Source organism: Elephas maximus, chromosome 15 (assembly GCF_024166365.1).
Source record: "Elephas maximus indicus isolate mEleMax1 chromosome 15, mEleMax1 primary haplotype, whole genome shotgun sequence".
Lineage (NCBI taxonomy): Eukaryota > Metazoa > Chordata > Mammalia > Proboscidea > Elephantidae > Elephas > Elephas maximus.
This window is the reverse complement of record NC_064833.1, coordinates 74966005-74990594: the sequence shown is the minus strand read 5'-3', so window position 1 is coordinate 74990594 and position 24590 is coordinate 74966005. Positions and strand designations below refer to the sequence as shown.

The 24590-nt window shown below is 39.0% G+C and overlaps 1 protein-coding gene across 2 annotated transcripts in view; it reads right to left on the bottom strand.

Moving 5' to 3' along the window:
* Positions 1–24590, bottom strand: part of CPA6 (carboxypeptidase A6) — a 431593-nt gene that overhangs the window by 84532 nt on the left and 322471 nt on the right. For both annotated transcript variants that reach the window (XM_049853527.1, XM_049853528.1), the window contains exons 4-7: positions 14515–14639; positions 5415–5529; positions 3282–3383; positions 393–497 (exon numbers count right to left, since the gene is read on the bottom strand). In XM_049853527.1, coding sequence (XP_049709484.1) covers positions 393–497; positions 3282–3383; positions 5415–5529; positions 14515–14639 — 447 coding nt within the window. The remainder of the gene's footprint in view (positions 1–392; positions 498–3281; positions 3384–5414; positions 5530–14514; positions 14640–24590) is intronic.

Below are 24590 nucleotides of genomic sequence, written 5' to 3'. Positions count from 1 at the left end.
TTGAGGGGAAAGGTAAGAGAGGTAGGACTTTCTGAGCTGAATATCATGTCAAAAAATGCTCTGGAATATCACAATTTAGATTTTTAGCCTTTTAATGCCTAACAGTTGCTATGGTTGAGTCCTAATTTTTCACAAATTCATAAAGGTTCTTCAGATTCTTTCCCTTTAATGAGGGTTGGTTATTCTTACGTCCAAGGGCAGAAATGAGGATAAGCTGAGCCCAGGGTTTGAGGGTTCTTTATACACATGAAAGCAACTCACATAATCCAGGTGTTATCATTCAATCAGATATCGCTGGCTTCACATTCCCACCTTTGTTCCCTGAGCAGAATAAAATCACATGGGAAGCACTGACTAGCTGAAATGGACATTGTGTAAAGGGTTTAACTTACTTCTTTTACAAACCATTGACAAAAGGCAGGACCAATCCATTCTCTTGCATGAATGCCACAGTCTATCCAGACAGCTCTTTTGTAAGCTCGGGATCTTCTGCCCAGCTGAAAACGAGAGTATTCATAGTAACCGACTCAAACTTTTATTCTGAATTCACTGACTAGCATAATTCAATAGCTTTCAGCGCAATTCTTCACTATAGTTTGGTTCATTGGGTGGTAACCCATAAAAAGACAAAGAGATTTCTTATCTCCTTGGGGAGTTCCAGGTTTGTTTATGCAGAAACAAAAATTTGTTTCCCTAATTACAAATCTAAGAACCAGAAAATACATAAGGAAAAGGGAGATCCTTAAAATAGGTTTGCTTCTTCAATTAAAAATGTGACTGTTAAGTAAAAAGTGAAAATATCTATCATCTTCCTTTCTCCCTCCTAAGGAAGCAGATGCCTTAAAGAAATAGCTATTTTTTTTTAGGTAGACAAAGTCAAACTTTAATATACTAAAAAATGGAAATATAATGTGCCAAGATTGAGAGACTCAAGCGACAAGTTTTTTTTTTTTTTTTTTACAAATCCTATGAAATCAATATTACTTACAACCTGGTTTCAAACCCAGTAATCGATAGGTAAGGAGCCCTGGTGGCGCAGTGGTTAAAGTGCTCAGCTGCCAACCAAAAGGAGGCGGTTTGAACCTACCAGCCTCTCCACGGGAGAAAGATGTGGCCGTCTGCTTCTGTAAAGATTCACAGCCTTGGAAACCTGGCAGCTCTACTCTAATAGGGTCACTGTGAGTCAGAATTGACTTGATGGCAGTGGGTTTGGTTTGGTTTGGAATCAACAGATAGCTCTTGACATTATATTCATAGGAGACCTAGTTTTCATTCATTCATTAGTTCATTCAACTAATATTTCAGGACATCCTTTTTTATTGTGGTAATATATATACAACAAAACATTTGCCATGTTAACCATTCTTAAGTGTAAACTCAGTGACACTAAGTACATTCATCGGGTTGTGCAACCATCACCAGTATTTGTTTTCAAATGTTTTTCATGCGCCTAAATAGAAACTCAGTACTCCTGAAGTACTAATTCCCCATTCCCCCTCCTCCCAGCCCCAGGTAACCACTAAGAAACTTTGGTCTCTATGCATTTATCTATTATAAATATTTCATGTAAGTGGAATCATGCAATATTTGTCAAGACATCTGTTTTAATGTCAGATATTGTGCTTGTCACTGGAGATTTAAAAATGAAAAGACAAGAAACATATGCTAGTGTGGAGGACAGACATGTGATTGATCAATAAATCAACCAATCATTATGATATGAATGTGCCTATTTTTTCCTGGGGAGTAAGAGAAGGCATCTCAGAAGAGAAGCATCTGAATACTTGAGCAAGACTTGAAGCTTGCTGACAGACAAGTTGGAGGATGGCATTTCAAGCTTAGAAGGGCATTTGAACACACTATAGTTGACAAACTGCTTCTAAAATATAAAAGTATGAGGAAGGTGTGACAGATGAAGCTGGATCAGAGGCAGAGGACATATGAAGTCATTGGATACCATGAGAAAGAGGTGAGAGTATCTGACGGGAAGGCCATGTGTGTGCATATGCTCAAGCTCACTCTGACAGTGATGTGCAGGATAGGTTAGGGGATTAGAGGGTAGAGCGCAGGGCTTGAAAGGAAGTTCAGTAGAAGGCCACTGCAATGGTCTTGGGAGAATGGATGCAGAGGTAAATTAGGGCGACAGCAGTGGGAACAATAGGTTGGGGCAGATCCAAAAGATATTTAGAAGAAATAACTGTCAGTTTTGGTGGTAGGTTTAGAGGATAGAATAAAGGAGAGGAATTTAGGACGAAGCTCATGTTTCTGAACTGGTAGGATATTTGGAGAGAAGGATAATTTCTGTTGAATATGTTGTCTGGGAGCTTTTGTGAAAACCCAGGTGAGAATGTCAAGTGGGCAATGCTGTACTCCACTGGATAAGAAGGTCTGGGATGATTGTTGCAGCCATGGGGTAGATATGCCCACCTAGAAAGAATTTGTGGAGTGAGAGCAGAGCTGAGGATAGACTTCTGGGGATTAATTATCACAACCAAGGAAAGGACATTATGTCTGGTAAAGTGGAGGGTCAAAGAAATGAGGAAAAATGAGGGAAACCCTCAATGAGGTGGATTGGCACACTAGCTGCAACAATGGACTCTAATATACCAGTGGTCATGAAGACGGTGCAGGACTGGGCAATGTTTCATTCCGTTAAACATAAGGTCGCCATGTGTCAGAGAAAACTTGACGGCAACTAAAAACAACAAAAGGAAAGGCCAAGGGAAGAGGAGCCAGCAACTGAGAGGAGAGGCAGTGGTCAGAGAAAGAGGAGAACCAACTCAGAGTCATAACTGACATTGGCAAGAGCAGTTTTAGAAGCGTTATGGGGGCAAAAAGTAGTGAGTCGAGGAAGCAGAGACAGTGAATATAGGTAAATGTTTTCAGAAGTTTGAGAAGGGATGGAGAGCTATAGGTCTACGGCTGGAAGAGAATGCAGGGTCAGAGATGGGTAACGGGACACAGATTCTAGCCCATTCATATAGTTTTGCATTGGTTCATCCTAAGTAACACTCACTCATAAATAATTTTGAAGGCCACTAATCGTTGAAGTGCATCTGTTGCTCTGGAAATGTTAGAAACAGCATTCTCTGGAATACTCAATGGCAAATACTAAACATGGCTCAGAAACCTGAGTGTGAACTTTCCTTCAATTATCAAGTGATATTAAACATGAGACTCTACGCAAGACCATTTCATTTCTTTTCCTCATAAGTCAAAGTAAAAAAAAAAAAAAAGTTTGGTAAATATTTTTTCTTTTGCTAACAACTTTTTACTCTTACCTTTAAAACAAAAAGAGATCTTCCCTCATATGATTTTCCAATAGAGAACATCTGAATGAGGTCTGAGTGGGTTTTATTCAGATGTTGCATCCAGTCTTGAATCTAAAAGCAAATGAATGAGAACCATGTCAGACTCTTCATAATGATGGAGCTTTTAGAGAACAAAAAGGTAACAAAATGACAACAGTAGGTCTCAGCACTCAAAGGGCATGCCTAGGACACAGACTCTAACAAAAACAAGTTCTGTGTTTTTATTTCCTTTGAGATACTTACATTTTCTGCCGTTACCAATAGTAGCTTCATCACTTTATATTCTTCTCTCTTTAACTCGCACCTTTCCATATACCATACAGTGATCATATACCATTAATATCTTGCTGGCAGAGTTTTATGGAAAACTGTTGTGTTCTGGGTTTCTTTTGAAAATCAAATTCTATTTCCATCCCTACCCCCCAAGATTTAATGTAATAAATCACCTTTAAGAAAACCATCCAAACTACTTGAAAGTATTTATTAAAGACCCATATATGGTAATTTGCCACCAAAAAGAAGATGCTAAGAAAAAGATATTATCTTTTGCATTTAAAGATTATACTGAGCCACATGTCTGAGGGTATGCTCTTTGAATAATTTTTTCAGTAATAGTGATAAGTTTGCACTGATCCATTTGCACACTTATCTGTCATCAGGAGAAAGTATATTTGAGATGGATGAATACAGCACTTAGAAACAGCAGTGACATTTCTGACTTCAAAGCTCTATAAAGGAGTAAGAAAGTCACACAAAAGTGTCCTACGGTTCCATGATGTGAAAGAAAGGATCTGTGTTGAAAAAATGTCTTGAAAAGTGCCTATATTTTCTCATTTAGTTCAATAATATATAATAAACATATATATTTAATTTTATTTTAGAGTATGTTAATAGCATTTCCATGTGCCAAGTTATTTAACCTTTATATTGCTTCTAATGTCAAGCTTCTAAAAAAATATGTTGAGATATGAAATATGTGGAAATAATTTTGAAAGGGGAGTTATTATGAAGAGAACCAAATTATTCTTAAGAATATAACAGGATCTCATTAATTCTATGCCTGGCATTCCTTTGTTCAATTCAGAGGAAAGTTGGTCCATCTATCAGTAAATGTATACATTCATTCATTTATTCATTCTGTCCACCATTCTCTATTGGGAGGTCCCTATTTGCTCACCACTGGGGATATAGTGGTGAACAAGGAAGACATGGCCTGTCCTCATGGAACTTGCAGCTTATGGGGACCGAAAGGCATTAATTAATAATCACACAAGTAAAAAAACAAGTAAGGATGGTGATAAATACCACATCTATGTGATAAGTGGCCATGTAATACTCTAGGGTGGTGGAAAGCAGAAAGGGGTCCCACCTAGTCTGGGAAATTAGAAACCAGTTACTCTCTTGCTTAAGTTAGTTTTTGTCCAGGTGAACAGTAAATGATGTGGTGGTGGGGATGGGGTTGCTGTCAGTTCTTCAGGTAGAATAAATAACAGCATGTTCAAAGCCACATATTAGGCTTGGCCTTTGGGAGGACTCAGCTTTGCGGAGGGTTAAGAGCAAGCATCAAAGTTCACTTATACTCCTCAGCCAAATCATTGCCCTGAAACTCTGGCTAACTACCTTCCATGGCTTTTTGTTAAGATGTTTATAACCTTAATTACAGGAACATTATCTCATTCTTTCATTTCCCTTCGCATGTCCTCTATAATGGGGGCCCGTTAAAACCCCTTATTGTCGAGTCAATTCCGACCCATAGCGTTGCTATAGGACAGAGCAGAACTGCCCCATAGGGTTTCCAAGGAGTGGCCAGCAGATTCGAACTGCCAACCTTTTGGTTAGCAACCGATCTCTTAACCACTGCATCACCAGGGCTCCATAGTGGGGGCAGAGTAGGTGAAATTTAAATTATTTTGCTACTTCTTCTACAGCACTAAAAACCTTAATGGAAGAAGAGATGATTGAACTGAGGTGTCTCGGCAGGATAAGGCCTATATGTACTCTTCACATAGCCCTGTCTCTGTCTTTATACCTCTCCCAATCCTTATACCTAAATGATAAACATGTGCTTGTGAGAAAGCAATACAAGTTTCTTTGATTACATACTTCTTCTAAGGAGTGATAAACTTCATAATTATATCCAGGAACAGATCTTCGATTTCTTTGGGTCTGCAAGCTGCTTCCCTTTTCTAGTGCTTTCTGAAGATCTTCTATGAGGACCCTCGGTATGAAATGATAAACATAATGAAAAATAAGCTGAGATAATATAAAAATCAGGTAATAAAGCAAAATCATACATCTATGAAAAGAAGGGCAGCTGAGATCAACTTTTCTAAAAATACCAAATATTGGAAAAACGCTCTTTTTAAAGAAATGAAAACTGTTAAATAAATGGTGTAATGAATTAAAAATGTGAACTTATGATAAGCAGATGTCCCCAAATTAGTAGTAATAATTACCATGGATTGCACATTTACAACAACCGAATGATGGCTACGTGCTCTTCCACTTATGGCATTTACAATGTGCCAGGCACCCGCTCTGTATTTTACACATATGCTCTTAATTTCTATTATCATTCCATTTTACAAGTGAGGAAACTGCACCTCCAAAGGATTAAGAACTCGCCAATGGCACCAGCGGTGTCACTATGGTTGGTGCTACCCCCTTGTGCTGATTGTCACGATAAAGCACCAGAAAATTTGACAAAATCAGTGACTGACTATAAAAAAGCCGGCAGCAACGAAAACAGCCGTACGTGCTTGTAGCCTGTGCAGGTGAAACCATGTGATCTGAAGCATCACTGTAATTGGGTAGTAATGACAATTCTGATCGGAGAGCATGAGACGTTTCAAAAAGTAAATTAGCACAGAGTTCTATGTATATTGATACATGTAAGCTGAGCTTATGAAAAAATATTTCTAGTTACAACTAACTACAGGGATATTTTTATAAAACATAAATTTCTGCTGAAATACTGCACAAAAGTTTTACAGACAGTTATTTTGGTGTCACTCCCTCTGACAGTGTCACCAGGTGTGGTCCACATCCCCACACCCGCCCTACTGAAACCACGGAATGGCACCCTGTTAGTGAGTGGCGGAGCCAGAATTTGAACTCAGGATGAGGATCCAAATTTAAGTCTTGAGACTTCAAGTCCAGTGTGATGACATAATGAAACCTGAGCATAGCCTGTAATGAAAGTTTCTTTCACCTCTCTCCAACCTCCTTTATTGCTGCTTCTATTTGCTCACATCCCTTTCATCACTGGGAGGCTGTTCTCACGGCATCACCTGGCATACCTAACTCAAGACTCTGAGAGGCAAGGTAAAAGATAGAGAAGTTACTCAAGAAACACCCAGAATTGGAAAAAGCCGTTTAGCTGCATGCCAGTATCAAGGCTATCGAGAGAAGCTAGGCTCAGCTTATCAACGGCAATGCATTTGGCAGGCGGAGGCTGAGGCCAAGGGTAGGGGGGATTCCAATGTTTGGAACCAGCTCCAGATATTTTTGATGTCACCTTTGAGCTGGATATAGGCCTGTTTTCCCAATACTCAGTATAACTAGAGTGGCCGTGAGGTAACAAGGCTTTTCCTTTGTTTAGAATATTTAAAGACATCCAAAAACCCCTCTGTGATTTTTCTGGGTCTGGCAGGTAAGAAGCTTTGCTTTCATACTTTATCGTCCCAAAACAAAAACAAACAAACAAAATACTGTTGCTTAACGGTGTAAGTGCTATTAAAAGAACATGTAATGGTATCTTTTAATGACTTGAAGGCTGATCTATGATCTATATAGGCCGCTTACATTTTTAAAAATTATTTTGAAATACCTGAATAAACACTTAGATTTCCTTAGGAGCATGCTGGGTGTGGAACCCTCCTTTTGAGTGATTCATTCATTATTTATCTTGCGCCCACAGTGAACAAAATTCTTAATCAGGAAGTGATCATCTACTTACTGTTCTTCACCCTTCAATTTTCAACTTTAAAACTGGAAACATTTTAGAAATGAAGACATGGTAGGGTGGTATAAAATTGGTAAATTCATTTTGTGCTCTGATAGGCTCAGGCACGGTCAAGAAAGATGCAAATTTGATTAGGGCTCAGGTGGTTATAAACTGTCAACATGTTCAGAGTTACTGCAGGGAGTTGTCAGATATGTTTCCCTAACCAGTACCATTTACCCATTTTTCCTTGCTACTTAATACAAAAACCAAAACCAAACCCATTGCTGTAGAGTTGATTCCAACACATAGCAATTCTATTGGACCGAGTAGAACTGCCTTATAGGATTCCCAAGGAAGGGCTGGTAGATTTGAACTGCCGACCTTTTGGTTAGCAGCCGAGCTCTTAACCACTGCGCTACCAGAGCTCCTGGCTACTTAGTAGGTTTGCCAAAGGCCAGTAATCTGCACAAGGATCTCCTTCTGCACGTCCAGTTGAAAAGATAAAATATATAAACACCAAAATAAAGTGTTCAAAGGTTTGAAATATTTTGAGAACGTTTACAAAAGTGAGCTGTAATACATTGCTTTGACAACATTTCCAAAGTGGACAGACTTTCTAAATATGCCCAAGTAAAGATAACTTGTTTCCACTCAGGTAAGAGCAAATCCTTGCTTTCATCACCAGCCAAGCTCAGAAGTTCTGATACTGGTGCATCTGTGTGTTTGGCAGCTCTTGGCAGAACAACTGTTAGAAAGTTAATATTCTTCTGGGACATTCAGAAAGAACATGATGCTTCTTGATAGATTAGATTAAAAAGATTAGATTATGCATTATTAATTGATAAATGACAACATTTTGCTAATCGTATAACGAAATGCCCACTCAGAGAATTGCCAAAATAATTCCAATGGGTAATTGTTATAAAGATTTATCTTAATATTTTTATTTTCTAGTTAAGCTTCCTAGTGTTTTCACCAAAAGTAAGAATATAAAATTTTCAGTTTGAGGTTGTATGGAATCACTCTAGTTGTACATCAACGCCTTTGAAAAATAAACTGTTTATTAAGCATCTCTGTCATATTGTACAGTTAAATTCTCCAAGACTCATAAATAGAGCTAGTCTTTAGAAACAAACAAAGAAACAAACAAACTCAAACCAGTTGCCGTCAAGTTGATTCTGATTCATGGCAACCCCGCGTGTGTCAGAGTAGGCCTGTGCTTCATAGCTTTCAAGGGCTGAGTTTTTGGAAGTAGATTACTAGGCTTGTCTTCTGAGGTACCTCTGGGTAGAATTGAACCACCAACCTTTTGGTTAGCAGCCGAGCATGTTTACCCTTTGCACCACTCAGGGACTCCTATATCCAGCATTTATTGTTTCATTTAAGCCAGTGAGTCTCAATCCAGGCAGCATTAGAATCATCTACGAGCTTTAAAAAACTATACTACACTGGTGCCTGCGTAGACTAATCTCTGATGGACTCTGGGCATCGGTCCTTTTAAAATGCTTACCAGGTAATTTTAATATATTGCCAGGATTAAGAACTAGTAATTTAGGACACCTAACCCTAGAAACTCACTGCTATCAGTCCTCTTAGGTTCCCCATTAAATAAAAATGGAAGAGAATATTAGAATACAGTTCAATTGGCTTCTTCCTTTGACTTTCTGTACTGATATGGTCAATTGGCTCTCAGCATTTATTTTTACTCCCTTTATGGGCCCTGTACTACAACGGCTGGAAAGTTAAAAACTACTTTTCCTAGACTCCTTTGTAGCTAGGTTCTGAGTTCAGATTTGTGAGGTTAAAAGTGAGGCTGAGGTCACCTTCCTGCTATTATTGCTACAGGCACGTCAAGGCCATAGAGGTGTGACTAAAAGTTTGGCAGTTCCAATTCACTAGTCGCTCCTTGGAACCCAATGGGGGCAGTTCTACTCTGTCTTGTAGGGTCACTGTGAGTTAGAATCGACTCCACGGCCATAGATTTGTTTTTTTGTTTTTTATAGTTACACAAAGGAGCCCTGGTGGTACAGTGATTAAAGCGCTAGGCTGCTAACCAAAAGTTCAACAGTTCAAACCCACCAGCTATTCTGTGAAAGGTGTGGCAGTCTGCTTCTGTAAAGATTTATAGCTTTGGAAACTCTATGGGGCCGCTATGAGTCAGAATCGACTCCAAGGCAGTGGGTTCATTGGTTTTATAGCATTATAAAGGAGCCCTGGTTGCATGGTGATTAAAGCACTGGGCTGCCAACTGAAAGGTTCAAACCCACCAGGTGCTCCTTGGAAGAAAGACGTGGCAGTCTTCTTCTGGAAAGATTTACAGCCTTGGAAACCCTGGGCAGTTCTACTCTCTACTATAGGGTTGCTGTGAGTTGGAACTGACTCAACAGCAGCGGGTTTGGTTTTTGGTTTACAGCTGTACATTATGTATAGTTGTGCAGAGTAGATGACAATCTTTTAAAAATCCCCCAGGCTGCAATACTAAAAGTCAATTAAAATGATCTCTACCTACTGGCACCATGGAATGTAGCTATTATGTGTTATTACTTTGGGACCAGCAAAATGAACAATTCTAAGTGATTGTTCTCTATGAGAAGACAACTGACTTAAAAACATTCATTTTTTAAATCTATTCTCTGAGTCCTCAAGTGTGATATTTTATTCGATATCATTTTCACATGACCTGTATTTAATGGCAGGAAATGGAGGCTTGTTAAACTAACTGGTATATTTTTTTCTATTGAATAATAATTAACGAAGCAAGTAAGTTGTTACTGAGCACTTTTAATCGCCAAGCTCTTTCCTGCCAGGCATTCAGAGAATCAAAGTGCACCTTCGAATTTATAGCAATGACTAAAATATATTGAACATGAACAATAGTCTTATGCACAGCTGTGACTATGCTCTATTCTAGAGGCACAGATAAAATATCTTTCTGCAAAAATCCTATTTGTACTTAGATTGTAATTATCTTTCTGGAAGAGCAGTATTTGTCTAGACCAGGGATGTCACTGCCATTTTGCAGTGGTCCAGTATCCCACTGAGCCTAGGCTCTCACCATTGATCCACAGAGCCCTCAGCCCACCCCAGCCCTTACCAGCCATCATCAGGGGTCTGTGTGTCAGTTTTGGTAGTATGATAACTTCCTAACAAGTTAGGTTAGTTGAGGTTATTTACAATCATGCTTCTCAGCCTTGAAATCCTAGGATTGCAAACTAGAGGTAATTAATTCACTCCCTCCCATCTCATTAATTCACTGCACTTCGTCCCCTAGATTCTCCACTGACCCCCCTCCTCTCCAGAACCACTCTTTGTTCTTTTGCCCACTGGAATTCCTTTTCTACTGTAAATAAACTGCCTAAATGCTCCACTTTCTTCAGAGAACTTTCTCAATCCATGTCCATTTTTTGTGGCTTTCTATTCTTCTACCCCACCTTCCCACCATGGAACCAGGAGGGAGGGAGGCCAGAATTCTCCTGGATCCCGTTTCTGCCTCCCCATAAATCTTCTAACACAGGGAAAAGCTCATCCTCTTTTAGAGTCATGCCACTCCTTGTTGCTGTCTTCTAACTCCTGGCTATTCCCTGCTATTCCTGCCCTGGGAGTACAGTCTCCCTCATCACCTCTAATCTTTCCCTCAGCCAAGGGGATTCAAGACTGCTGTGATGAGCCTCTGATGATTTAGCTTACCCATTCTTGTCTGCATCAACCTGAATGGTCTTCACGCAACATTTCATTTCAGCCATGAAATGGCTACTCTCTGGATCTTATCACTAGCTGTAACTGTTTCACATCGGAAATCTTGACATCCAATATCCCACATTTTGTCAAACCTTTCTTCATTCCAGTTCATTGCCCTCAGCTACACTATACCTGTTTTTCAATAATAAAGGCCTTTATATCTATCTTCAGGCTCCCTGAGTGGTACAAATAGTTAAGCGCTGGACTACTAACCGAAAGGTTGACAGTCAAACCCACCCAGAGGTGCTTCAGAAGACAAGCCGGGAAATCTGCTTCTGAAAGGTCACAGCCTTGAAAACCCTGTGGAGCAGTTCTATTCTGCACACTTGGGTTCCCATGAGTTGGACTCAACTTGATGGCAACTAGCAACAACATATCTTCCTTCCACCACCCATCTGTCAGTTTGTCTTACTTCAGTGGCTTGTGGGATGCTATGACGCTGGAAGCTATGCCAATTGCATTTTAAATACCAGGAGGGTCACCCATGGTGGACAGATTTCAGTGGAGTTTCCAGACTAAGACAGACAAGGAAGAAAGGTCTGGTGATCTATTTCCTAAAATTAGCCAATGAAAGCCCTATGGATCACAACAGAACATTGTCCAACGTAGTGCTAGAAGATGAGCTCCCAACTTTGAAAGACACTCAAAATGCAACAATGGATTTGAGCATACTGAAGATGGTGCAGGACTGGGCAATGTTTTGTTATGTTGTAGATGGGGTCACCAGGAGTCAAAGCTGACTCAATGGCAACTAACGACATACCTTCCTTGCTTCTTCCATTTTGTTCCATCATTCCCTAGAGTCTCCTATTTTCATATCCAGATTAGTCCTGTGGATGAATGCTTGAACTAGAATCTCACTGGGAACCTCAGCTTCCTTGCAGCCCTGACCTTTCTGAGTTTTTGCTCAACAAAACCTCAACCTATCAGGGCTCTATAATCTCTCTTCTCAGCAACCAAACTTTTATTGCTTCTTATCCCAGTTTTTCTATTGGCAACACACTTCAACCCCTGTTTCTTTACTTTCATTAGATGATTTTGCTTCATCATCCAGAAAATTTGGCCATCATCTGTGATCTCCTTCACCTTGTCAACTGTCCTCCCTATAACCTAGACCCACATTGACCTCTTTAATCTTAGAAGATAAGGTATCCTTCCTACTGCTCAGACTCACCCGCACCTGTGCATTCTCTCCTGTCTTCTCTGTCACTTTCCCCCTCTCTCCTACATATCAGTGTCTCCCTACCTGCTGGTCCAACCCCTCAGCCTATAAACATCCCAACAAATCCCAAATCTTCAATTAGTCTCCTCTTCCCAGTTGAATCCTACCATTACAGTTACCAATGAACTTTTTAAAATAACGGACTTAACTTTTTAGAAAAGCTTTGGAGTTACAGAAAAATTAAGATAGTATAGAGAGTTTCCATATACTCCACACCTAGTTTCCCCTATTATTAACATCTTACATTAGTATGGAATATTTGTAATAATTAATGAACAATATTGATATATTAAAGTCCACACTTTATTCAAATACTACATTACATTGAGTTGTTCTGTCTCCTTAGGCTCTGCTTGGCTGTGACAGTTTCTCAGAGTTTCCTTGTTTTTGATGATCTTGACATGCTAGGGGAATAGAGGTCATATATTTTGTAGGGTTCCCCTTTATTGTAATTTGTGTGATAATTTTCTGATGATTAGACAAGAGATATGATTTGTCTCATTTTTGATGAAGATCACAGATGTGTCATTTTCATCACATTATATCCAGGATACATACTATCAACATGATTTATCACCTGGTTGAGTTGGTATTTGTCAGGTTTCTCCACTATAAATTTACTCTATTTTCCCCCTTTTCCATACTCTTTGGAAGGATATCATGTGCAACCCATAACTAAGGAGTGGGGACTTATGCTCCACTTCCTCCTTGAAGGCAGAGTATCTACAGAAATGATTTGTAATTCTTCTCCCCCATTTATTTATTTATTCAATCATTTATTTACATCAGTATGGACGTATGGATTTTTTTTTTTCTTACTTTGGGTTATAATACAATGCTACTTTATCTTCTTGCTCAACTATTTCCAGTTTTGGCCATTGTACCAATGCACTTTCATTTATCGAATCCAAAGAGAATTATTTAGTCCTATCCTCATGGATATTGCTGCATCTTTTGACACTGATGGCTATTCCCTCTCTTGAAAGCTTTTCTTTTCTTCTTTGACTCCTGTGACTATTTTCTACTTGTTCTCTTCTTATTACCCTATTCCTTAAAAACAAACAAACCTAAACATATCTAAACCTGTTCAAATTGGTCTATTCAGTCACCCAAGCTAGAAAACTTGGAGTCATCCTCGACTTCTTTCTTTCCCACCTACATCCAACCAATTTCCAAGTCCAGGTGATTTCACATCTGAAATATTTTTTAATGTTTTCTTTTCCCTTGATCCCACTACTCTGGCCCTGACTCAGGACATCATTATTTATTACCTGGACTGTAATTGTACTCTTCTGTAGACCTCCACTCTGCTGACAATGTGGCTTCCTTGCTGAAATCCTCCAGAGGTGCCACATCACCCACAAGAGAAGATCTGAGCTTACTCTGCACATAAGGCTTTCCACAATCTGGCCTCCCTCAGCCTCTCCAGCATCTTTTCTTTCTACTCTCTGACTTGCTCCTTGCATGCTAATAACACTGAACTACCACGAAATTCTCTGCACACATGACGTACTGAATTGTATTCTCCAAAAAGATGTGCTGAAGTCCTATTGCCTGTACCTGTGAATATGATCCTGTTTGGAAATAGAGTCTTTGAAGATGTCATCAGTTCAGTTCACATGAGTTCATGTTAGAATAGGGTGGGTACTAATGCTATATGACAGGTGTCCTTGTGAAAATAGAAGATACAGAAAGAAAGATGAAGGATACTGTGTTGCCCTGAAGCTGCAAGCCAAGGAATGCTTAGAACAACCAGAAGCTACGAAAAATGCATGGAACACATTCTACTTCAAGTCTCAAAAGGAATCAACATGGCTAACACCCTGATCTTGGAATCCCAGCCTCCAAAACTTGGAGACAATAAATTTTTGTTGTTAAAAGCCACACATGCATTCTCTTCCTTTTGCTTGCATTGTCCCCTCTGCCTGCAAGGTTCTCAGGTCTCATTGATTGCCAGCTAATGTACCACCTACAGAAAGCCTTTTCTGACCCTGCCTTCCCAACACTCTTTAGGTTTTGCTAGGCTGCTCTCCTCTCTTCACACATAAAAACAAACAACAAAAGAAAGCTTCTGTGTTTACATTTCATTGTAATAGGGGAGTAATATATCAATATGATTTTTTCCGCTGCTCATTAGATTAATAACCACATCAAAGGTAGAGACTGTGTTTTATTCACCTCAGTTTTCTCAGTACCGGAAACACTGTCTTAGTCACTTGATAAATAAACTGAATTCAGCTATCACTTATGTTCATTTAGTAAAAATGAATTTTATAGCAAGTTTTAAAAATGCTTACTTGTACTGGATGTTGGCTTGCTGTAAGAAGGCTAACAGGGCTCGGGAAGCATTTTGGGGAATATGGACATCGGTAACTGTTCCCTCTGATACATAGGAGATACTGCTGGGCTGCCACAGGTCCACCTGTAGTGCAGGAACCAACCTGTAATTCATATTCAATGTAGGTGGGGAAAAATCCATGTCACAATGTCAAACATGGCATCTTGTTTGCATACAGTAACACCAAACACATTTTGGGCTTAGACTCAATGCTTCCATCACCAGGATAAAATTCCTGTTTGATCTTGACTTTGGGCTCCAAATTGTATCATATCCATTTCATCATAATTACAAGTAAGAGTTTAAAGATCAATACATGAAAACTACAAGTAAAAAAAAGGCGGGATAATTTAGTTTTAAGCATAACCTCGATATTATTTTTAAATTATTTATTATACAAATATTTGAATAACATTAAGAAAGAAAAAGATATAAATTACCCATCATCCTACCACACTAGCAAACTGGTAGCTTGACAAGGTTTGGTAATTTTAAATGGAACTTTCTCCATGCGCTTCCTCTTCACCCAACCCATGCCTTATGCTAATTCCCAGTCAGCCTTCACATTGAGATAGAAACACCCCTTCTCAACTCAGATAGGTCTCCTTGTCATAGCTCTTAGGTCACCTTGAGCTTCTTTTACTACATAACTTCCTCTTACCAGAATGTAAGCTCCATGGGGGCAAAGAATTTGTCCATTTTGTTTACCACTCCACTCCAAATGCGTAGAACAATGCCTTGGCCCTATTAGCAATGCAATCATTATTTGTTGCCTGAGCGCAGAGTCCGTGGAGCAATTCATTACACGCTCACTGTGTGTTCAGTATTTTGCAGGAAAGCAGGATCCACATTTGTTCCATTTACTGTGGTGGCCCCAGTGCCCTGCACAGTGCTTGGCATCTGTAGGAGCTTCTTGTTTGTTGAAAGAGTGACTGAATTCAGATGGGAGGGAGGAGTGCCCTATCTTGTGTATGAGCACAGAGCAACATTTTCAGTTAGGCACAGTCTGTCTTTACAGTCCTGTAGACTGCATCTCTTCTTCTCCTGTTTGCTTTGGGACTTCCTTCTTCCTGCATTTCCAGTCTTGGTCCTGTTGCAGGGCTGTGAACTCTAGTCAGCCATCATCTAATAGGAGTTTAGTTACTTTTCCTTCACTTAGGGTGTCCGTGTCTGCATTCTGTTAGGGAACTCTAGAAGACCAAAAATATGACTCACGGAAACAAACCTCAAACGGTACAATTTAATCTGCAAAAGGGTAGACGGGCATTTATTTTGGGGACAAAGAGTCTACCTGCTTTCCTTTAAGCAGCTGACTTCTCCACTAACTCAGAAGGGGGTATCTGACTCTGCTAACATACCAGGCCAGCAATCATAGAAAAGCCAAAGTGTAGGGCTGGAAGGGACTCTGAGAGGTCATTTGACCCATCTGTCAGCCCTTGGGCAAGGATATATCTAGGACTACATGAAGCTGTCCCCAGTAGAGGAGTCTAAACCACATCTTTTAAGTCTCCGGAAGAGGAATGCTGACACCACTCTAATTTAACTAATATCCCCACTTAGCGAGCTTGTCCGACATTTTTCTTAAATCCTTATGCAGTAGCATAGTTTCATTTTTTCTTGTTCTGCTCTTCAGTGGGAAATGGCTAGTTTCCTGCCTTTGTGAGACGAGGCACTTTGGCATTTTTCATTATATATTTTCCAATCCCTTAATCATCTTTGGCACTTGCCTCTAAGCTCATTAAAGAGACAGGTTTTTACATTAAAGGTAATGGTTTGCTGCCTTCCCTTAATGCCAGTGGAGATAAGAAAATAGTGCTGTATTCAGAGGGTAGAAAACTACAGTATCTAAAATAATATGAATTACTACCGTGGAGATGTCTATGAGCAGTATTCTCTGGGATACATGGGAGAATCAGAATCCTCATCCCACAGAAAAGAGTAGCTACCCCATTGGAAAGCTCCATGGAAGTGACCTATCCTACAGTGTGACCTGGAGAAGGCTTCCAAGGAAGCTAACGTATCATCAGAGAGCAGTTGGCCTTTAGGACAACCAACAAAAGAGTCTGCCAAATTAAGAACTGTATTTTTGTTATGATATTAGGAAAGTAGATTAAAATGAAGAGACAGTTTTTCTCAAGTAATATTTTGGGGAAAGGGTACTTGGGTGAGTAACATGGATATTTCAGTCTGGGTGGCAGGCAAATGCCTATATCTAATTACCAGTTACTGTTGAGTAGATTCCAACTCATGGTGATCCGATGTGTGTCAGAGTAGAACTGTACTCCATAGAGTTTTCTGTTTTGTTTTTTTTTTTAATTTTATTTATTTTGTTGTTGAGAATATACACAGCAAACCATATACCAATTTGCAGTTTCTACATATACCATTTAGTGGCACTGATTACATTCTGCGAATTGTACAACCATTCTCACCCTCCTTTTCTAAATTTTTCATCACCCTTAACATAAATTCACTGCCCTCTAAGGTTCTTATCTTTCAAGTTGCTGTTGTTGATTTGACCCCATATAGATAGTCCTTAAAAGAGCATAATCCTCAAGGAAGACTAACCATTGTTCAGTTTTAAGAAGACTTCAGAGGATATTTTTGGTTTAAGGTTTAAAGATTATCTCAAGGCAATAGTTTCAGGGTTTCATCCAACCTTCCTGGCTCCAGAAAGTCTGGAGTTCATTCAAGGGAATTTGAAATTCTGTTCTGTATTTCCCCTCTTTTGATCAGAATTCTTCCATAGAATCTTTGATCAAAATGTTCAGTAATGGTAGTTGGCACCATCCGGTTTTTCTGGTCTTATAGCAAAGGAGGCAGTTGTTCATGGAGCAATTAGCCACACATTCCATTCCTCCTCCTATTCCTGATGCCCTTCTTCCTCTGTTGCTCTGGGTGAGTAGAGACCAATTACTGTGCCTTGGATGGCTGCTTGCAAGCTTTTGAGACCCCAGGCATTATGTAACAAATAGGAGGTAGAACAGAAGCACTAAATATGTTTTTATGCCAATTAACTGGGATGTCCCATGGAACCGTGACCCTAAATTTGCAAATGAAGATAACAAATCCCATGAGAATTTTGGTTGTATATAAGCAGCCTTAGCAGCTGCTTTTTTTTTTTTTGGTCATCATTGTAAATATGTCTATCACACAACTTTTACCAATTCAACTTTTTACAGGTATATGACTTACTGATAGCAATTAAAACAATCAGCTGTGCAACTCTACCTTGATAAATGTGATATTTACATCACTGTTAAACCCCTCCCCCCTTTCCCCTTCCCTCCCATCCTGGTATCCATTAACAAACTTTGTTCTCTATACATTTGCCTTTTCTTGTCTTTTTCTATAAGTGTGGTCATACAATCTTTGTCCCTTTGTGATTGACTTATTTCACTCAGCATGATATCTTCCAGCTTTGTCCATACCGTAGTATGTATCAAGACTTCATTTCTCCTACTGGCTGAGTAGTATTCCAGTGTATGTGCGTACCATATTTTGTTTATCCATTCACCTGCTGATGGGCATTTAGGTTGTTTCCACCTTTTGGCTGCGGTGAATGGAGCCCTGGTGTTACAGTGGTTAAGAGCTACAGCTGCTAACCAAAAGGTCAGCAATTCGAATCCATCAGTCGCTCCTTGGAAACCCTATGGGGCAGTTCTACTCTGTCCTATAGGGTTGCTATGAGTCAGAATCGACTTGATGGCAATGGGTTTTTTTTTTTTTTTTTGGTTTGGGTATTGTGAATAGTGCTGCAATGAACATTGATGTACTAGTCTCTGTTTCAGTCTCTGTTTTTAAGTCTTTTGGGTATATACCTAGGAGAATTGCTGGATCATACGGTAGTTCTATTTTGAGTGTTTTGAGGAACCATCACACCATTTTGCACTTCCACCAGCAATTGATCAAGGTTCCAATTTCCCCACATCCCTGCCAATATTTGTGTTTTTTTTTTTTTTTTTAATCTTAGTCATCCTTGCAGGAGTGAAATGGTGTCTTATTATGGTTTTGATTTGTATCTCTCTGATGGCTAATGACTTTTGAGCATTTTTTCATGTATTTGGTCACCATTTAAATTCCCTCTTTGGTGAAATGTCTGTTTAAGTTTTTTGCCCATTTTATGGTTGGGTTATTTGTCTCTTTGTTACTAAGTTGTTTTGTGTGTGTATACATATATGTATATGTATTGTTTTATATGTTATATCTATATATTTTGGTTATTAGGTTCTTGTTCGATAGATGGTTTCTGAAGATATCCTCCCAGTCGGTAGCTTGTCTTTTCACTTTTTTTGTAAAGTCTTTTGATGAACAAGAGTTTTTAATTTTTATGAGATGGCATTTATTTATTTTGCCTTTTGCTGTTTGTGCTTTTGTTATTATATTAGATAATCCACTGTTAAAATTTAGGCCTGACAGTATTGCCCCTGCTTTTTCTTCTGAGGATTTTATTGTTTTTGTTTGCACATTTAGGTCCTTAGTCCATTTTGAATTTATTTTTGTGTATGGTGTGAGGCATGGATCCTGTTTAATCTTCCTGCTTGTGGAAATCCAATTTTTCCAGCACCACTTACTGAAGACATTCTTCTTTCCTCATTGAATGAACTTAGCACCCTTGTCAAAAATCAGTTGACCATAGGTGTGTATTTCTGTACTCTTGATTCTATTCCACTGGTCTATGTTATACCAGTACCAGGCTGTTTTGATTATCTTAGCTGTACAGTATGTTTTAAAATCAGGAAGTGTGAGTCTTCCTACTTCGTTCTTCTCTTTCAACACTATTTTAGCTATTCAAGGTCTCTTGTCATTCCACATAAAGTTGAGGATTGGTTTTTCTATTTCTGTAGATAAGGGTTTTGGAATTTTGACCAAGATTGCATTGAATCTATAGATTGTTTTGAGTAGTACTGATATCTTAACAATATTAAGTCTTCCAACCCATGAACATGGAACATCTTTCTATTTATTTAAGTCTTCTTTAATCTCTTTCAGATGTGTTTTATAGTTTTCATTGTATAAATCCTTCACATCCCTGGTTGGATTTATTCCTAGGTATTTTATTCTCTGAGATGTTATTGTAAATGGAATTGTGCCCCTCATTTCCCTTTCAGATTTATCACTGCTGGTGTCTCCATAGGGTTTTCAATGACTGGCTTCTCAGAAGTAGATTGCCAAGTTTATCTTCTGAAGTGTCTCTGGATGGACATAAACCTCCAAACTTTTGGTAAGCAGACAAGCACGTTAACCATTTGCACCACCCAGGGACTCCTCCTCATGTGATTACCAGTCATTTATGCTTAGACCTATGTAAGAGTTGGAGACAGTTTAGGGTAATAGTGAAGAGTATGGACTTTGGAATCAGACAGACCTGGGATGGAACCCCAGCTCTAGCAAACATCGACTGTGTGATTTTTGGTGAGCCTTTAACATTCTGACCCTCAGTTTCCTCATCTGTACCTTGAGGATAAATACAAAACTTACTTCACAGTCTTTTCTGGAGGATTAATTGGGATAAATGGAAGTATAATGCAGAGAAGAAGGTCTGGCACATATTAAGAGCACAAAAAAGATATTTGTCATTTTTGTTTTTGAAAAGCATGTGAAAGAAAAAGGAGAAGCACATTTACTTCACCTTTATGGTTTCAATGTAGAATATGGTTAGATTGTCACCTTATTCAGAGAAATTAAAACCTATATATAGATATCCCCTTGTTCTGTTCAAACAACTGCCTCTTGATCTATGTATAAGTTCCTCACGAGCACAATTAAGTGTTCTGGAATTCCCATTTTTCACAATGTTATCCGTAATTTGTTATGATCCACACAGTTGAATGCCTTTCCACAGTCAATAAAACACAGATAAACATCTTTCTGGTATACTTTTTTTTCAGCCATGACCCATCTAACGTCAGCAATGATATCCCTTGTTCCACATCCTCTTAAGAATCCGGCTAGAATTTCTGGCAGCACCTTGTTGATGTACTACTGCAGCTGCTTTAGAATGATTTTTAGCAAAATTTTACTTGTGTGTGATACTAATGATAACTGTTTGATAATTTCTGCATTCTGTTGGATCACCTTTCTTGGGAATAGGCATATTTATAGATCTCTTCCAGTTGGTTGGCCAGGTAACCATCTTCCAAATTTTTTGGCACAGATGAGTGAGCACTTCCAGTGTTGCATCTGTTTGTTGAAATATCTCAATTGGTATTCTGCCAATTTTGGGGCCTTGTTTTTCACCAATGCCTTCCGTGTAGCTTAAATAGATCAAGAGGCAGTTGTTTGAACAGAACAAGGGGATACTTCATGGTTTAAAGTCAGGAAAGGTGTATGTCAGGGTTGTATCCTTCCACCATACCTATTCAATCTCTATACTGAGCAAATAATCCAAGAAACTGGACTATATGAAAAAAACAGGGCATCAGGCTTGAAGGAAGACTCATTGACAACCTGCGTTATGCAGATGATACAACCTTGCTTGCTGAAAGTGAAGAGGACTTGAAGCACTTACCAATGAAGATCAAAGACCACAGGCTTCAGTATGGATTACCTCAACATAAAGAAAACAAAAACCCTCAGACTGGACCAATAAGTCACATCATGATAAATGGAGAAGAGGTTGAAGTTGTCAAGGATTTCATTTTACTTGGATCCACAATCAACACCCATGGAAGCAGCAGTCAAGAAATCAAAAGATGCATTGCACTGGGCCAATCTGCTGCAAAGGACCTCTTCAAAGTGTTGAAAAGTAAAGATGTCACCTTGGACACTAAAGTGTGTCTGATCCAAGCCATGGTGTTTTTAATTGCCTTATATGCACGCAAAAGCTGGACAATGAATAAGGAAGACCAAAAAAGAGTTGATGCATTTGAATTATGGTACTGGAGAAGAATATTGAATATACCATGGACTGCCAAAAGAATGAACAAATCTCTCTTGCAAGAAGTACAATTAGAATGCTCCTTAGAAGCAAGAATGGAGAGACTACGTCTCATATACTGTGGACGTGTTATCAGGAGGGATCAGTCCCTGGAGAAGGACATCATGCTTGGTAAAGTGCAGGGTCAGCAAATAAGAGGAAGATCCTCAATGAGATGGATTGACACAGTGGCTGCAACAATGGGTTCAAGCATAACAATGATTATGAGGATGATGCAGGACCGGGCAGTTTTTCTTTCTGTTGTACATAGGGTCACTGTAAGTTGGAACTGACTGATGGCACCAAACAACAACATATAGATATAAGAGGACACTATAAACCAAGAATATGAACAAAGCTGGGTTTTTCCTAGGACAAAGGCAAATAGCTGGGCTTGTAGGCATTACGGAGCAGGGGCTAATTAGGCTCTGGCACCAGATTCCCTAGGATCAAATTCAGGCTCCCCCATTTAGCATCTGTGTGATTTTGGGTAGATTCCTTAACCTTTCTGGGCTTTATTTTCTTCATCTGTACAATTAAGATGATAACTGCATAATTTTTAGTTGACCAGTATCTGATCAATGTTAGTGGTGGTGGTTATTATTGAGATTATAGATATTATAGAAAATGCGCTGGTTAAGAGCATGGCTTCTAGAACCAGAGAGCCTGGGTTTGAATCCTGTTCAGTCACTTACTAGCTGTGTTACTTTGCGTAATTTAGCTCTCTGTGCTTCAGTTTCCTCATGGATAAAATGGGGTCGTTAATAGTACATTTCATAGAGTTATTGTGAGGGTTAATTCATACATATAGAGTGCTTAAAAGGGTGCGTGGTGACTAGGAAGCATTTGTTAATGATAAATGATTCAAAATGCAAAATAATTTCTTTGCAGCTTTAAAGGACTCATAATTCAGTCTGGCACTAAGTTCTTGGCTGTTCTAATGCTTGTGCTGTGGTTACTTATTGGCCTGGCAAAGTCCACCTAACTATCCTTAGTGCTGATTACACAGCTGGCCCAGGTGTCCCTGGAGGGGCTATCTCTGTACTCCCGCAGCCTGAGGGTGTGCCCTATATGTGGAAGAAATTTTAGGTGTTTCTTCAGCTCGGTAACAGATGGCCTGCCTCCCAGCACAGAAGATGACAGCTCTGCTTTGTTTTTATTTTTTTTGTTGGTTTGGAAACATGTTAGTTAGGCGGGACATTTATGTCCCACCCGAAGGGTTATTTCTTGCCATCAAGTTTGCAGTCAACGAGGGTTTAATTCAAGTTACATAATCATATTAATTCACGGATTAATATGTGTAACATGCTTATGAAAAGTGTCCTCTCTTATTTGCCCTTAAAGTTGTCTTTTCTGCCTGGAACCATTTAGTCTTCCTGAATTTTGTTTTAGGATCTTTGTCTGTGATCTCTGAAAAGCTTCTCAGGTCACCAACTTTAGGTCAAGTACCTGTTATCTGCTTTCATAGAATTGTGTTTCTTTCTTGCACAGCCTTTACAATTTTTAATTATATAGAATTATATTTCATTATCATTATATCTATCTTCCCCATTATCTCTATGAAAGTAGAGTCTACGAGATATTTTTTTCATCATCCTTATATCCCTGTTACTTACAACCAGGTCTGGCACATACCAAAACTCACTGCTGTCAAGTCAGTTCTGTCTCATAGCAACCCTCTAGGACAGAGTAGAATTGCCCCATAATGTTTCTGAGGCTGTAAATCTTTATGGAAGCAGACTGCCACATCTTTCTCCTGCAGAGCAGCTGGAGGGTTCAAACCACTGACCTTTGGTTAGCAGCTGAATGCTTAACTACTGCACCACCAGGGCTCCTTGCCTGACACATAATAAAAAAAAACATAATAGGCACTAAATAATTTTTTTGTTGATGAACTAAATGAAACTACCCATTTATCTTTTTCCTTTCTTCAAATGCCTACTTGCTCCAAGGGCATCTCTGGATTCCTAATCTAGTTCTCTTTACCAAAAAATTGAGAAGGTGATTCACCAAACTTTGTCCACTCAACGTACTTCTCAACTCAAAAGTCCTAATTTTGGATTTTTACTACTCTTAGGTGTAATTTTAGACTTCACTCCTTCTTAGATCACAGTAGTGCATCCTTTTCTGATACCTTAATGGCCACTTCAATTCCACAGTTAAAAATGCTTATTTTATTTATTTATTTATTTTGCTGTATTATTTGTTCTTGCACTACTTCTTATGACTTGTCAACATTTCAAATATCTGTGGGCTGCTGGAAGGGAAGCTGGGCCAGAGATTATGGTCTTCTGTAAACCAAAGACATGTGATAGGTGGTTAAAATTCTGTGGCTAATTTTACTTGGCCCTTATCCTCTTTCTCCAAGCACAGAGGCATTTTACAAGTTATCATTTCCCTAAGTATAGCTCAAATTCCAACAAGGACTCCAGAGATTTAGGCAACTACCTCTCTTCTGGTTTGGCCATTGGACAAAGATGAAAATATATTACCTAACAACTAATTAGGGATTAAAATAATCATGCAAATTAGTGAGGGCCCAAGAGTGGAATAAAATTAGATCAGTCCAAATGAAAGCATTGCTTAGAAATGTAAATTTTAACATACGGTGAAACCTGTGAAAGCCAGAACTCGATGGGACTGCTTTGTCTTTCTGGGTGTCACTGGTTTTCTGCCTTTGACAGGGTGCAATATTACCACTTTTCTAACACTGTCTATTAGTGGAAAATATTTAAGTTTTCCCTCTCTGACAGGTTTTCGGTTTACACAGGTTCTGGCTTTTGCAGGTTTTACTGTAATAGAAATTAACACTACTCACTTGAGTACTAGTCATCAAGCAATCATTATTATTATGACATTAAGGCGGGAAGGCTTGGTACAGCTTTGTTTAAGCACCCAAGTTTTTCCCATACTTTTTTTCAAGGCTGAATGCTGATTGCCATAATTGGATAGTAACTCTCATTTATCAAAAACAAAGTACACATGTTGGAAAAGGGAAATGATTCATAACATTCCCCTGAACGATTAATTGGTACATTCATCAATGTGTAAGAATTGTTGAAGTCCCTCAGTCATGAAGTCATGAAGACCCTCATGACATACTGTAAAAAAAAAAA